The sequence below is a fragment of the Apodemus sylvaticus genome, chromosome 5 (genome assembly GCF_947179515.1).
Source record: "Apodemus sylvaticus chromosome 5, mApoSyl1.1, whole genome shotgun sequence".
NCBI lineage: Eukaryota > Metazoa > Chordata > Mammalia > Rodentia > Muridae > Apodemus > Apodemus sylvaticus.
Genome location: NC_067476.1, coordinates 147,076,179 through 147,088,548, shown reverse-complemented (window position 1 = coordinate 147,088,548; position 12,370 = coordinate 147,076,179). Strand labels below are relative to the sequence as shown.

The window sequence follows — 12,370 nt, the reverse complement described above, 5'->3', positions numbered from 1 at the left end:
ACACTGGTCTTTCATCTGCTCCTCGTAGCCCTTGGCTACTCAGCCACCTGAGTCCCTTTGCAGTATCCAGCCCAGACGCTCCAGGATAATTAGAAAGCCTTTGCTATCCATGGAGGTTATCCTAAGGTTTCTAACTCGTGTTTAAAAGTGGAATCGAGAACCAGAGAGTGCAGACAGAGATCAGAGACTGGAGAAAGATGTGACTTATGTTCAGAGACTGAGAGGTGGGAGATCTGAACAGAGGAGCAGCTGGAAGGACAACTCGGGCTAGACATGAAATCATTTCCAGTGTGAAGTCCACACAGTTCAGGGCGCAGCTGCGTGTCAATGTGGACAAGAAGTCACAGATGGTGGCAGGTGGCTTGTCTGGGTGATCAGACATCCAGGAAGCACCTGGCCAAAATGGAATTGCAGGAAGATGGGAGGGGTGAGCACAGGCAAGAGCAGAGTCGGGGGTTGAGGGGAGAGGTAAAATGAGTGTGTGTTGGAACATGCCCATGAGAGATATCCAGAAGAGGTTTCCTCTATTCACACAACCCATATTTGTTGAGCATCTGCTACTGCTATTTGCTGGAAGCTATTCTAGGTTCTTGGAATGTGTCAGTGAACAACACAGACAAGGTGAAATGAGACTCTTCCTGTCTCCCGTGCTCTTTCTACTCTAAAGGGGAGAGACTAACCATAAACAACAAATGCTCTATAAGGAGTTCAATCATATAGTGAGCCACGAAGACAAGGAAGCATAAATGAATATTTTAAAACTGCATTGTGGTACAGATGTACTAGGGTAGTCAAAGAAGAGTTTAAGAATACATGAACCCTGAGCCAAAGGAGGCTAGAGAGCAAGCCACATGTTCCTCCCAGGGAACAGTATCTCAGGCAGAGGGAACAGTGTCTCCAGGCAGCTTGGTAGAAAAATGCTTGATGCTCTCAAGGATCAGTAGAGAAATCTAAGGCCAGAGCAGGGTGAGATAGTGAGATTCAGTGGTGATATGAGAAGTGTAACAGTGTTAATGGTGACCTTAATCACCGAGGGGAGAACTTGGGGCTTCACTCTGCAAAGGATAGGGAGACACAGAAACACTTGGCAGGAAAGTGACATGACTGGACTTTTAAAAGTATCCCTTTGTCTGCTGTGTTGAGAAGAGAGGGAAGGAGGTGGCGGTGGTTGCTCATAATAAAAGCAGAAAATACACGGAATGGCAACAAGGACGGTCAGGCACAGGTGATGGTGGCTTGAGCTGGCTAGTAATATGGTGCAGAGTCTACACGTATACCAAAGGTAGGAAGACAAAACATGCTGTCTGGTTAAAGAAAGGAGGTAAAGGATGACTGAAGTCAAAGTCTGGCTCCTAAAGAACCCACAGCTGGGGAGAGAGATAACAGTAGGAAACAAAGCAAATCCCCCCTAAAAGAGAGTGCTAGAAAGTTCTAGAATCAGAAATTATCGCCACCTGCACTACTATTTGGACAAGTAAGGTAACTCACCTTTATAAAGTACAAGCAAGGTGGGACCTATAAAAGCCCATTTGTACTCCTTAACTTTGTGGTTCAATGGCCCAGCAGATGACCAGCATTCAGGAAGCTCTGGGTTCAGTCCTCAACAGAAAGATGAAGGCCTGTTTGCTGTTCCCTTTATCCAACACCCACCCACTCTCCCACCCCACCCCACCTCACCCCTTTTTAAATTGAAGCTTGGGAACAGAATAAAAATTTCGAAGAGGCTTACTTTGGGACCTATAATATCAAGGTCTATGACTCTAGCTTTCTCTCTTAAAGAGTAATCCTTGGTGAATGATAGATCTTTTATCCCCAGATGTTGGCACAGCCTTTGTAAACCAAGTCTCTGAATGTAAAAACATCAGGCTCAGAAGTACCCCAAGATTGGCTGCTATACACAGCTGGCAAGCATCCCCTGAAACTGGCAGATGAGTAGAGCACTTATTGATATAAATACCACCACAGCAGCTGGGTGCCTTGCAAAAATAAACAGGGATAAAGCATGAGCATCAGAAAGGACGCCTTCGGCACCTGGAGGGGTGTGTCTTTGAAGTGGTATGAGCATCTGCCTGCTAGCATACTCCTGCCAAGACAGCCCTACATGTGGGCCAGGCCAGCAAGGTGGACAGGTCTACTTAGGCCCTGAGCAGCTTTCAGTTGCTGCCAAGAGAACTAACAGCTCATTCTGTGGTTTTACTGTGAACACCTCTTGGAGGGTGGTCAAGCTACAGATGGGATGCAGGAAGATATGGAAAAGGAGAAGATGCAAGCTCCCAGAAGCCCTTATTTCCCTGTACTGCTATGTTCCTTCTTCGAATGGGCCATCTGCAGCCACAGGATAATTTTGCACAGCAGCTACCAATCAGAGACTTGGGATCCATGAGAGCTATTGATCAAAAGTCTCAAACCTCTATCTCCAGCCCCTGGAGTTGTTTCTAACTCTTTGACTCTGAGGGCTAGGAAGTAACTTGCTGGATAAAGTTATTGTTTTGCAAGCATGAAGACCTGAGTTCCTATCCTCAGACTCATGTAAAGCCAGATGCGGTAATATAATTCCAACATTCCTACTGAAAAATAGGAAGCAGAGGCAAGAGAATCCCCAGAAGGTGTGGGCCAGTAAGCCTGGTGTATTTATTCATGGTGATCAACAAAAGACCCATCCCAACCAAGATGGGTGATGAGGACCAACACTAGAGACTGTCCTCTGACCTCCACACTCTGTCACACACTTCCACTCAAAAGCCCCATGCATCAGTTTGCACACATACACACTACATAGACATTTTTAAAAACCTTTATTTCATTTAGTTAAATTTAATTAAATTGTTCCTATATGTGTGTGTCAGTCTCTCTGTCACTCTGTCTTTCTGTCTTTGTCTGAACACATGTATCACTTGTGCTCACTTGTGAAAATCAGAGTACAGCCTGTAGAAGGCAGCTTACTTTTTTTTTTTAATCCCCAGGATCAACCTCAAGTCATCAGGTTTATTGGAAACCTTTATCTCACCAGCCAACTCACCAGCTTATATATTTAAGAAAAAAAAAAAGACTCTGAAGCCCTATGGTCAACTAAGCAAGGCAAAGTCCTAGATACAACACCAATCATGGTTCCCCAGGGGCCCATAAGAGACCTTGCAAGAAAGGCCTTTTGTCATTTTTATAAGCCCATGACCAGACCACAGTAGACAGGAAAATAGCATCAGAAAGAAGCCAATTGGCACTTGGGTGTGATCGTGTTTGAACACTTGATTTCTACCTGGTGGTACTAGTGGTAGGAAAGTTATTGAACCTTTAGGAGGTGGCACCTGGCTGTAGAAAGTGACTAAGAAGAGCCTTGATATTTTGATCTTCTTCCTATTCCTTTTCTACTCCCTGACTGCATCATGCATGTGGCCGGCTGCCTCCTATGCCTGTGGTTCCATGATTTCCCTGCTATGAGACAAAATAAGCCCTTAAATTGCATCTTGTTTGGGGAAGTTTGTAGCTGTGATGGAAAAAAGTCCTCCTGTGGGGCCATCACACACTATGTAGTGTTTAGGAAGCTTGGGATATTGTCCATAGAAGGAGTAGCTTCTCTCGACCTACAAAGCACTCAACATGTGGTATCAAGGTAAGTGGTTTGAGTTGGAGAAATAGTGTCTCAATCAGGGCCAGAAGGAAGCAGGATGTGGAGAGATAAGAAGAAAGGCTTTCATCAGCTTGAGTGGCTTCCAACCCAGAGAGAGGCTCTCAAAGGCCTTGTCAGTCATTTGTCCATCAACATATGTTTATTGAGAGCTTATCATGGGCCAAGCACAGACCTAGACACAACAGAAGACCAAAGAGGCACCCAAACCTGTGGGTCCCCATGAGGCACATATCTTCCACAAAATGGAAGGCTGCATTTGATTAAGTAAAATCTCCCTCAGTTGAAATCACCACAGCATGAACCTTAAGTGGCCAAAAGACACAAAGCAAATGAGATGTATTGTTGGGGGACAACATATCACAATGCCTTCAAGATCTGTGATGGCAGGAAGACTCAGTAAGAATGGCTACTTATCAATCAGATAAGATTTGGGGATCAAGGAGGTCTAGCCTCAGTTCTGTTATCCCCACATTAATGAATACCTGTGTTTCCAGTTTCCTTGAATGTTAGAATGCTTCAGAGTATTGGCAATTTCTTCCTATCATGCTTGTTGCTAATACTAGGGAACACCCTTCATCAGTTCAGATCTAAGAGATTTTGTATTTCAAGTTGCCTGTCAACATTCCTCATGCTTCCCTCCTTGGGTATCACAGAGAGTTATTTTTCTTTTATTGTCCCATGGGAATTACTATCTCAGTAAGCTTCAGTTCTGCAGACCATGTGCAGATGTGGCATATGACAAGCTCTAATCTGAACTCAAGACCAGAGACTTGGGGCCCTCCATTCTAGACAACAAAATAATCCTCCTTCCACTTTGAAACATTTTAGATATAGTTCTCTGAACTTTCCTGCTAGCATTACTGACCGTGCTTTGGAAACCACTACTTCTTTCTTGTAGATCTGGAGGTTAAGGCCCAAGCAAAGAAATGGTGTCAACAAGGACTCTTGACCCATCAAGAACTTTTGCCCATGACCTCCTGCCAGGGATAATGAAGATGTCCATACTAGTTAAAGACATATTTCTCAGGCCTGGTGTCTTATCATCACCACAGAAGACAGGGGCATTTCCTTGCTGTAGAGCAAAAGCTCACAGCTGATAGAAGTTCAGTTGCCCACCTTCAGACATGATTGTAGAAATCCTGAGATCAGGTGATGCAAAGCCAGGAGGAAAGGTGGAAGGTGGATGGGTCTACGTGAGTCTATATGAGCCAATGTCTGTGGGGGGCAGGGGTGGGGCTGAGGGATCCATGCAGGTGAAAGCTTCTGGGGGTAAGGGGGGTAAACACCTGCTTCTCAGGGGCTTGGGGGGGTGGGTGGAGAGCAACGTGACATTTCAGAAATGTGTTTGCTGTCATTATGTCCACAAAACAAATATCAGGAATTGATTACCCATTTGTCCACTACTTGAGAAAGCCCAGCCTAACACACTAGGCAAATGCACAGGCTACCCGCTTCTGTACCTCAGCCAGCTCAGGTCTGATTTTCTAAGATTCTGTGCCTCTAGCTTCCCAGAACAGTGGAGGTGACACTGGATCAGGAATTCTGGGTCCTTCAATCTGTGCCTGGTGCTCATGTTTTTCTAAGTCTGGCATATTAATTTTCCCACTGTGATGAGCAATTCTCTTAAACTATGACCCAGAAAAAGATTGATTTTTCCCTTAAGTTTCTTTGGTCAGGATATTTTACTACAGAACAGAAAAGGAGCTAAAATATATCCCCATCCCCCCAAATTTGTTCTCTTTTCTGAAAAATTCAGCTCTTTCCCTCTCTGTAGCGCTTCTCTTTAAAACCTTCCCATAAGCTGCCTCACACATACTGTGCTCCTGTCCGTAATGCCCTCAACTCTCCCCTTCCTTCCTAGAAGAAAATTCAGCTTTGGCTGTCATAAGAATAAGTGTCCACACACCATGCAGTAATCACATTCTCACTTAGGGGGCTGTGGGAGGAGGAGGTGTGTGGATGGCTTTTGATCACCATCCGGGTATTTCTTTCTGTGTCCCCTGTACCTTTCATCCCTACTCCCACAGTCTCTCGTCTTTAACTGGCCACAGTGCCAAAGCCAATTATGTAATTCTATAGAATCTATTTAAAGGAATGTTATAATCACTACCCAGAATTTTAACACCAACTCGGGTGACTCTATTACAGTTCTTTACTTAAATTCCGCCTAATTCACTTCACTGTTCAGTGACCTATGGTTAATCCTTCCCCCATCCCTACCCTGGAAGATCACAAGAACCTTGCAAACTAAAGTCATTCATTTTTGAGACTGTGATATTACCTGCCCTTTCCTACTTATCAAAGGATTTTTAATTAACAAAAGGCATAACTAAGGTGTACTTTATATTATATTATATACTTTAAAATTGTTTTTTTCCAAAAATAGACACATCTGCTAGCTTTCATTCAACTCAGAGAATGCTTATTATCGAGGTGACTAACAAGCTTTCAGATTTCAAGATGTTTAAGGAGAGAGGCTACCTCTGCCTTTGTTACATTTCACACCTGAATTTGCAACCCCCCTACTGCCCCCCAGGACATCTTTTCGTGGCCTTAACAGTGATGGAGATCACTAGGTGCAGCTGGTCCAACACCGTCTATACTGCCTGCTTGACTTTTGCTGGGTTTAACGCATCAACAGACAACAGAAGTTCTCTGCTTTCTGGGAAGAAGTGTGAGCATTTCTAAATCATCAGACATGAGGCTGGCTGTCGTCTCCTAGAGACAATCATGGGCACGATCTATGTGCATCTGCAGTGGTGAGGCCCTCCCTTCTGGCAGCTCCACCCTTCCTAGACCACAGGGAAGGAAGAATGGCAGGAAAGAACATCTGGTCCAAACTATAGACTTTTAACCTTTTAACCAACCCATTTTGGAGCTTATAGGTGTGTGTGTGTGTGTGTGTGTGTGTGTGTGTGTGTGTGTGTATGTGTGTGTGTGTGTATGTATGTGTGTGTATGTGTGTGTGTGTGTGTGTGTGTGTGCACTCGCGCGCATGCCCGCACATGGAGAGGTCAGAGATCAATGCTGGATGTCTTTATCACTCTCTACGTCATTGTTTGTTTGTTTGTTTGTTTGTTTTGAGCCAGGGCTTCTCAGTAAACATCACACACACACACACACACTCTCAATATACGCATACATACTGATACTAATAAACAAAAATTAAAAGAAAGAAATAGAAGGTACTTCACATGGGAACCCCAATGCATTTATTTCTCTATCCCCCACCCCCAGCAAAAAAAAATCCTCTTTGATTTTCCAAGTCTCTCCTGAGAAAACCCTACATGCAGAATGGTTAGTTCCCCTGACCACAGTGATGCCTGTCTCCACAGCTACCCCAAGCTGATTCCAGGAATTTTGCAATAAAGACAAGCCTTTGGGTATTAATCCCAAAGACAAACTTTCAAAAAGACTAAAACAGAAAGAAAAAGAAAAACCATTCCCTTTATCCATCTTGTCTTAAATAATGCTGCCTAATGGTGACAGCTCATGGGCCCAGACTTCTCACTGGAGACACCCCTATGCAAGGACATATTAGCATGCACATCCCCTCATAATAAACTCTAGGAAATAAGAGTCTTGGACAAGTTACCAAGAGAAAAACAATCAAAATGGAATCCTAGCTTTTCATTTTTATAGGTGTAAATAGAAGTCATTGAAACTAGGAAAGAGACAACAAGGAGAGAGGGTTTGAGGACAAGAGTGATAGAATACATGTGACTTGTAGGCAAGAAGGAGGATTGTTGGGGGAGGACACCAGAGGGAGGAAGGAGACAGGGAAGGGAGTAGAAGAAGAGGCTTAACAAAATGATTTATGTCTGAAAATACAGATGGCAAGGATAAAAAAATACTTCCTTGTTTGCTTAATTAGCATACAAAGTAACCAGTTAGTGTTTTCACTCTTAGTTTTCCTGGCTCCCCAGCCTGTCCTCTCCAACCCCCAATCTCCCTACCCCCTCCCCTCCCCATTCCTACCGTTCTGCCCCAGTGTTCTCCTTTGTCCTGTAAGTTCTGTTAGCCTCCTCACACCACTTCTTAAAGCTCTTTTCCTTTCTTCCTCTCATGGAACCTTTCTAGCTTCCTGACCTCCTACTAGACTTACACACACACACATACACACTCACACTCACACACACACACACACACACACACACACACACACACACACGTATAAAATGAGGAACTAGAAGCTGAATATGAGAGAGCATAGCATTTGTCTTTCTTTGTATGCTACTTAAAAAGTACCCTTGAGAAAAAAATAAAAAGAATTAAAAATGTCTTTAAATGTAAAACCAAAGAAAGAAAGAAAGAAAAGAAAAACAAAACAATAAAAATCAAACAAAAAACAAACAAAAACTCATACAACAACAACAATAAAAACCAAGGGAAATGGGCCCAGGTGAGAAACCTCAGTGGATAACTGGATGGCATGATAATCCAGACCCCACAATGGCCCTGGTGGGGGGGAAAAACTGAACTCTTAAAGTCGTTCTCTAAACTCCATAAGCAAGTGACATGTGTACACACACATACACACAGTAACAAATATCAAATAAAAGAGGGAAGTAGAATGTACTTCGATTGTGAATCCTAATGCATTTATTTCCCCAGTTTTCCTGTGCTCCATATTTAGGCCAAAATGGAAGCTTCCAGTCAAATGGAACCATGCGTTTAGACACAAAGATGGTCTTAAGCTAAACCAAGAAGATATTTTTGCTGATGAAAATCATCTGCAAGTCTGGAAGGGTCTCTGGGAATAGAGCACTTGGCTTCTCTGCACTCCGTCTCCTATTTTCTGTTTCATGATCCTGTACAGCATGCTGGGCTGTGAGGAGACCCAGACCCTGACGATCTCTGGCAGCTTAGACACAAATTTGCTCACACATTGCCCAGGCGAATGGCATCCATGGATGCTGTTGTGGTCTCACAAATTAGGAAGCCCAAGTGAAAGGATGGCACTGATTTCGGGTTGGAAGGGTTCTGCAACCTTTTCCAGCCCTCTGGGCATTATGGGAAAGTGACCTGGAAAATCAAATGCAGAGAAGAGTCCTAAAATATAGAACTCTTGTTTGAGGCATAGTAGAACCTATTAGCTTGAGAAATTGGTCTGGAAATCTTATTAAAAGAGACAAATCATTCCACATTCTCCTCAGGCTGAAAATATTGGGGGTAATAGACTCTTCCCCGTGCCTCGGATCCATACGCCTCATGTCAGGATCACAGCTGAACTCTGGCAAGGCTAAATTCAATGCAGGCAATAAACGCAATTATTTTTTTTTAAATGGGAAGTTCTGATTAATTCCAGTTTCTCTGGCCAGCCATGGACTTATCAGGACCAGTCCCTCATTACTGTGAAGGTTGCAAGGCAGAAGAGCCAGTGGCAAAGAGAAATGAAGTTCAGACTGTGGATCTGTCATTACTGCACAGCTATGCAGCTGCTATGGAGGCCCCTGTGACCAGCCCTCCTCCCCCAACCCAATATTCACATCCTTTCTCCACATGCTTGATTAACCCCTGATGGAGAGCTTAGGCAAGCAGAGGACCTTATGAAACTTTACCTGTGTATCTCTGTTACTTGGCAGGACATTCAACGTGAGAATTTTTGACTTTACAGTGTTAAGTAAATGATACATACTTGATAGAAGCTATATAAATTTTGATTTGCATGTCTTCCTTAGGCTGATGATATGCAGTACTCTCTGGTGATACTTAGGCAGTGGCAGTAAGCTGGAGGTCTCAGACACCCAGATTCCTGCAGAGAAACAACTAGCCCTTTACAGTATGCAGTACTTCATCATAAAGCTGTGAAAGTCTATAGGTTATACATGCCAAATGACGTTTTTTTGCATCCCTGGGGATTGAGCATAGGGCCTACAGTATGTAAGGCAAGTATTCTACCACTGATCTATATCCCCCATTCTGAATCCACTTTCTGTCTTATGATGTCATTACCCAATAATATATTTGTGGAGCTACAACCAACCCCATCATAAGCCAAGTAATATGTGAATGATAATAACCATGCAATGGTAATAACTAGTCTACAATTGAATTATAAATGCAATAATGCCCTGCAGTGCCAAATAGGTATTCATTTCATGGCTGATACAGGACCAAAGGATTTATTTTTATGAATTATCTCCTTTATCCCCAAAACAAACCTAACAGAGAAAGAGATAGCCAAGATTGGCATGAAATGCTAGGCAGAAAATCTTGTAGGTCTCTGTCTAAACTACTCAGCTCTGAAGCTGCAGGGCTGGGTGGTAGGACTGACAGACAATAAATGAACAGGTTAACATCTAAGTGTCAATTAAACTTTACTTTAAAAAACATTCTGTGGGCTGGAGAGATGGCTCAGAGGTTAAGAGCACTGGCTGCTCCTCCAGAGGTTCTGAGTTCAATTGCCAGTAACCACATATTGGCTTACAGCCATCTGTAATGAGATCTGATGCTCTCTTTTGGCCTGCAGACATATATGAAGGCAGAATACTGTATAAATAAAAATATTTTCATAAATTGTTTTTTGATTGGCTATTGGGTCATAGCTGCCAACCACAGCTAAAGTTAAATGATGGTATCTCTAGGTGAGAACTTCTGGTCTTGACTGGTAAGAAGGCAGGGGACCTGATGTTTCCCTTTGGGGTATCCTTGTCTTATTCTTTTATCATTCTAGCTCTGGAGGTAGGAGAGAATAAAAAGCACCAGGCCATATACTCCCCAGAGTGAATTAACAGTTCTCTACCAGCAACAAAGAAGAGTGTATTCTTCTCTCCCAGGAAATCCCTGCTTCCGAGGAAGTCGCCACACTCATAGGTTACCTCTGTCAATATCTACAGGTGGCTGACCTCGCCCTGTGAGACACTCAGTGTAGAACTGCTGCTAGAAGCTTCAATGGGTCTTTATGAGGATCAACTATGCCTTCCCAGTAACTCCCAGGTCACCTTTCTATCACATGGCCTCTCTCCCAGCACCAATAGCCCCCCAAATCCTGTATACCAAGTTGTCATCCTCCTGTATGTCCCAAGTCTGTCAATGGCTAGGCAGGATCTGGCTCAATGCTCCTCAGAGACCAGGAATTTGAGGAAGCATGCTTTGCCTGTCCCCAGACACCTAGACTCAAGTCACCCAACAAATCAATAAATACAAAGAAATAAGGTAGCCATCCTCCTTGATGATGCTCATAAACTAAAGATCTACTATGATCTGGGACCAGGGCTCCTCAGTGTCTCCAGTGCTGGACTGGATTGACAGGATTCTCAAGACGTATTCTGTATATTATGGTATGTCTAGCTGTATCCTAGCCTGTGCTCATAGCTGTTTCCATGGCTATGATGAACAAAACTGGCTTCAGACGCTGAGGGATGGAAACGAATGGCCTCTAGCTGCAAGACACCATCTTAGAGTGAGAAATGACGCTGGCTACAGTCTCTAAACTCTGCTGTAGTTCCCAAGTCCAGAAATGTTGGCAAGACAGTCAACAAGCTCCCTTGGGACCCACTGAATATTCTTATGGTGGAAGACTTACTTACCAATTTACACATGAGAGCAGAGGTCTGGGTGACAAAAGCCATATATACATTAGAGCCTAGATTTGCAGCCAAGACTGTCAGATGCCAAACCCTCTACTTTATAAAACAGTCTGAACGACTGGGAACAGTCACTGTAGACTTTGCTGGAATGGGAAACAGTTGCCTCAATTGTGGTAAAATGAAAACCAGATTGTGCATGCCCTTCACTTGTAATTCCTAAAATCCTGACAGCAACATTGGCAGGTACATGCTCTTCCCCCCATTTAAAAGATGAGAAGAGCCGGGCCGGTGGGGGTGCATGCCTTTAATCCCAGCACTTGGGAGGTGGAGGCAAGTGGATTTCTGAGTTCAAGGCCAGCCTGGTCTACAGAGTGAGTTCCAAGACAGCCAGGGCTACACAGAGAAAGCCTGTCTCGAAAAAACCAAAATCAAACAAACAAAACAAAAAGCAAAATGAAAGATGAGAAGACTGGGATCCAGAATATTAAGAAATAGTTTGAAGTCGGCATAGCAAATATTTTTAAGCCTGCCTCTTTGTTCAAAGCTTTAACATTTTAGAAGCAAAGAAGGTGAAGTTGTACCTCAATAGAAAAGCTACATACAGTTTGCTTCCTAAGACTGGACTTTCCTGGTCATGTGTCCTGCTCATAACAAGAAAGTCTTAGTGATAAATAGCATTTAATATGCTCCCTTCTTTGCCCTCAGCCTTCTTCTGTGACCTCTTATTTCGCTTCAGCTCTGTATGCAGTACTGGCCTGAGAAGACCTCCGGGTGTTATGGTCCCATTCAGGTGGAGTTTGTCTCTGCAGACATCGATGAGGACATCATCCACAGAATCTTCCGGATCTGTAACATGGCTCGGGTTAGTGCAGAGCCACCATGGCTCACTGTTCCCCGTCTTTGCAGAACAGATGGAAGTGGCTGGGAGAGGATCCCACTAAGCCCGCCAAGAGTCTGTGTTACTCTCCCCTGATAAGCTCTTCCTTGGGGAAGTGATGCCTTTGCCGGTTCCAAAGCCAGCAATGGCTCCAGCACAGAGGAATGCACAGAGCCCCATCCAGCCTGCCAGCTGCCTGTTTCCTGACACGCTAGTAACTATGTAGACAAAACTCCTCAGACATTAGCTCTTCTCACACTAGCATATTGCTCTGATACCCTTCAGTCAGGTCTTATGGGCTTTGGACAAGGTCCGACAAACACTGACATGGAT

General features: G+C 43.8%; 1 protein-coding gene across 1 annotated transcript in view; it reads left to right on the top strand.

The window, feature by feature from the left end:
• The window catches only part of Ptprt (protein tyrosine phosphatase receptor type T), a 1,128,608-nt gene that overhangs the window by 1,111,031 nt on the left and 5,207 nt on the right, over window positions 1-12,370 (top strand). Inside the window, exon 28 of the mRNA XM_052184183.1 lies at window positions 11,897-12,022. Within this exon, the coding sequence (XP_052040143.1) occupies window positions 11,897-12,022 (126 nt within the window). The remainder of the gene's footprint in view (window positions 1-11,896; window positions 12,023-12,370) is intronic.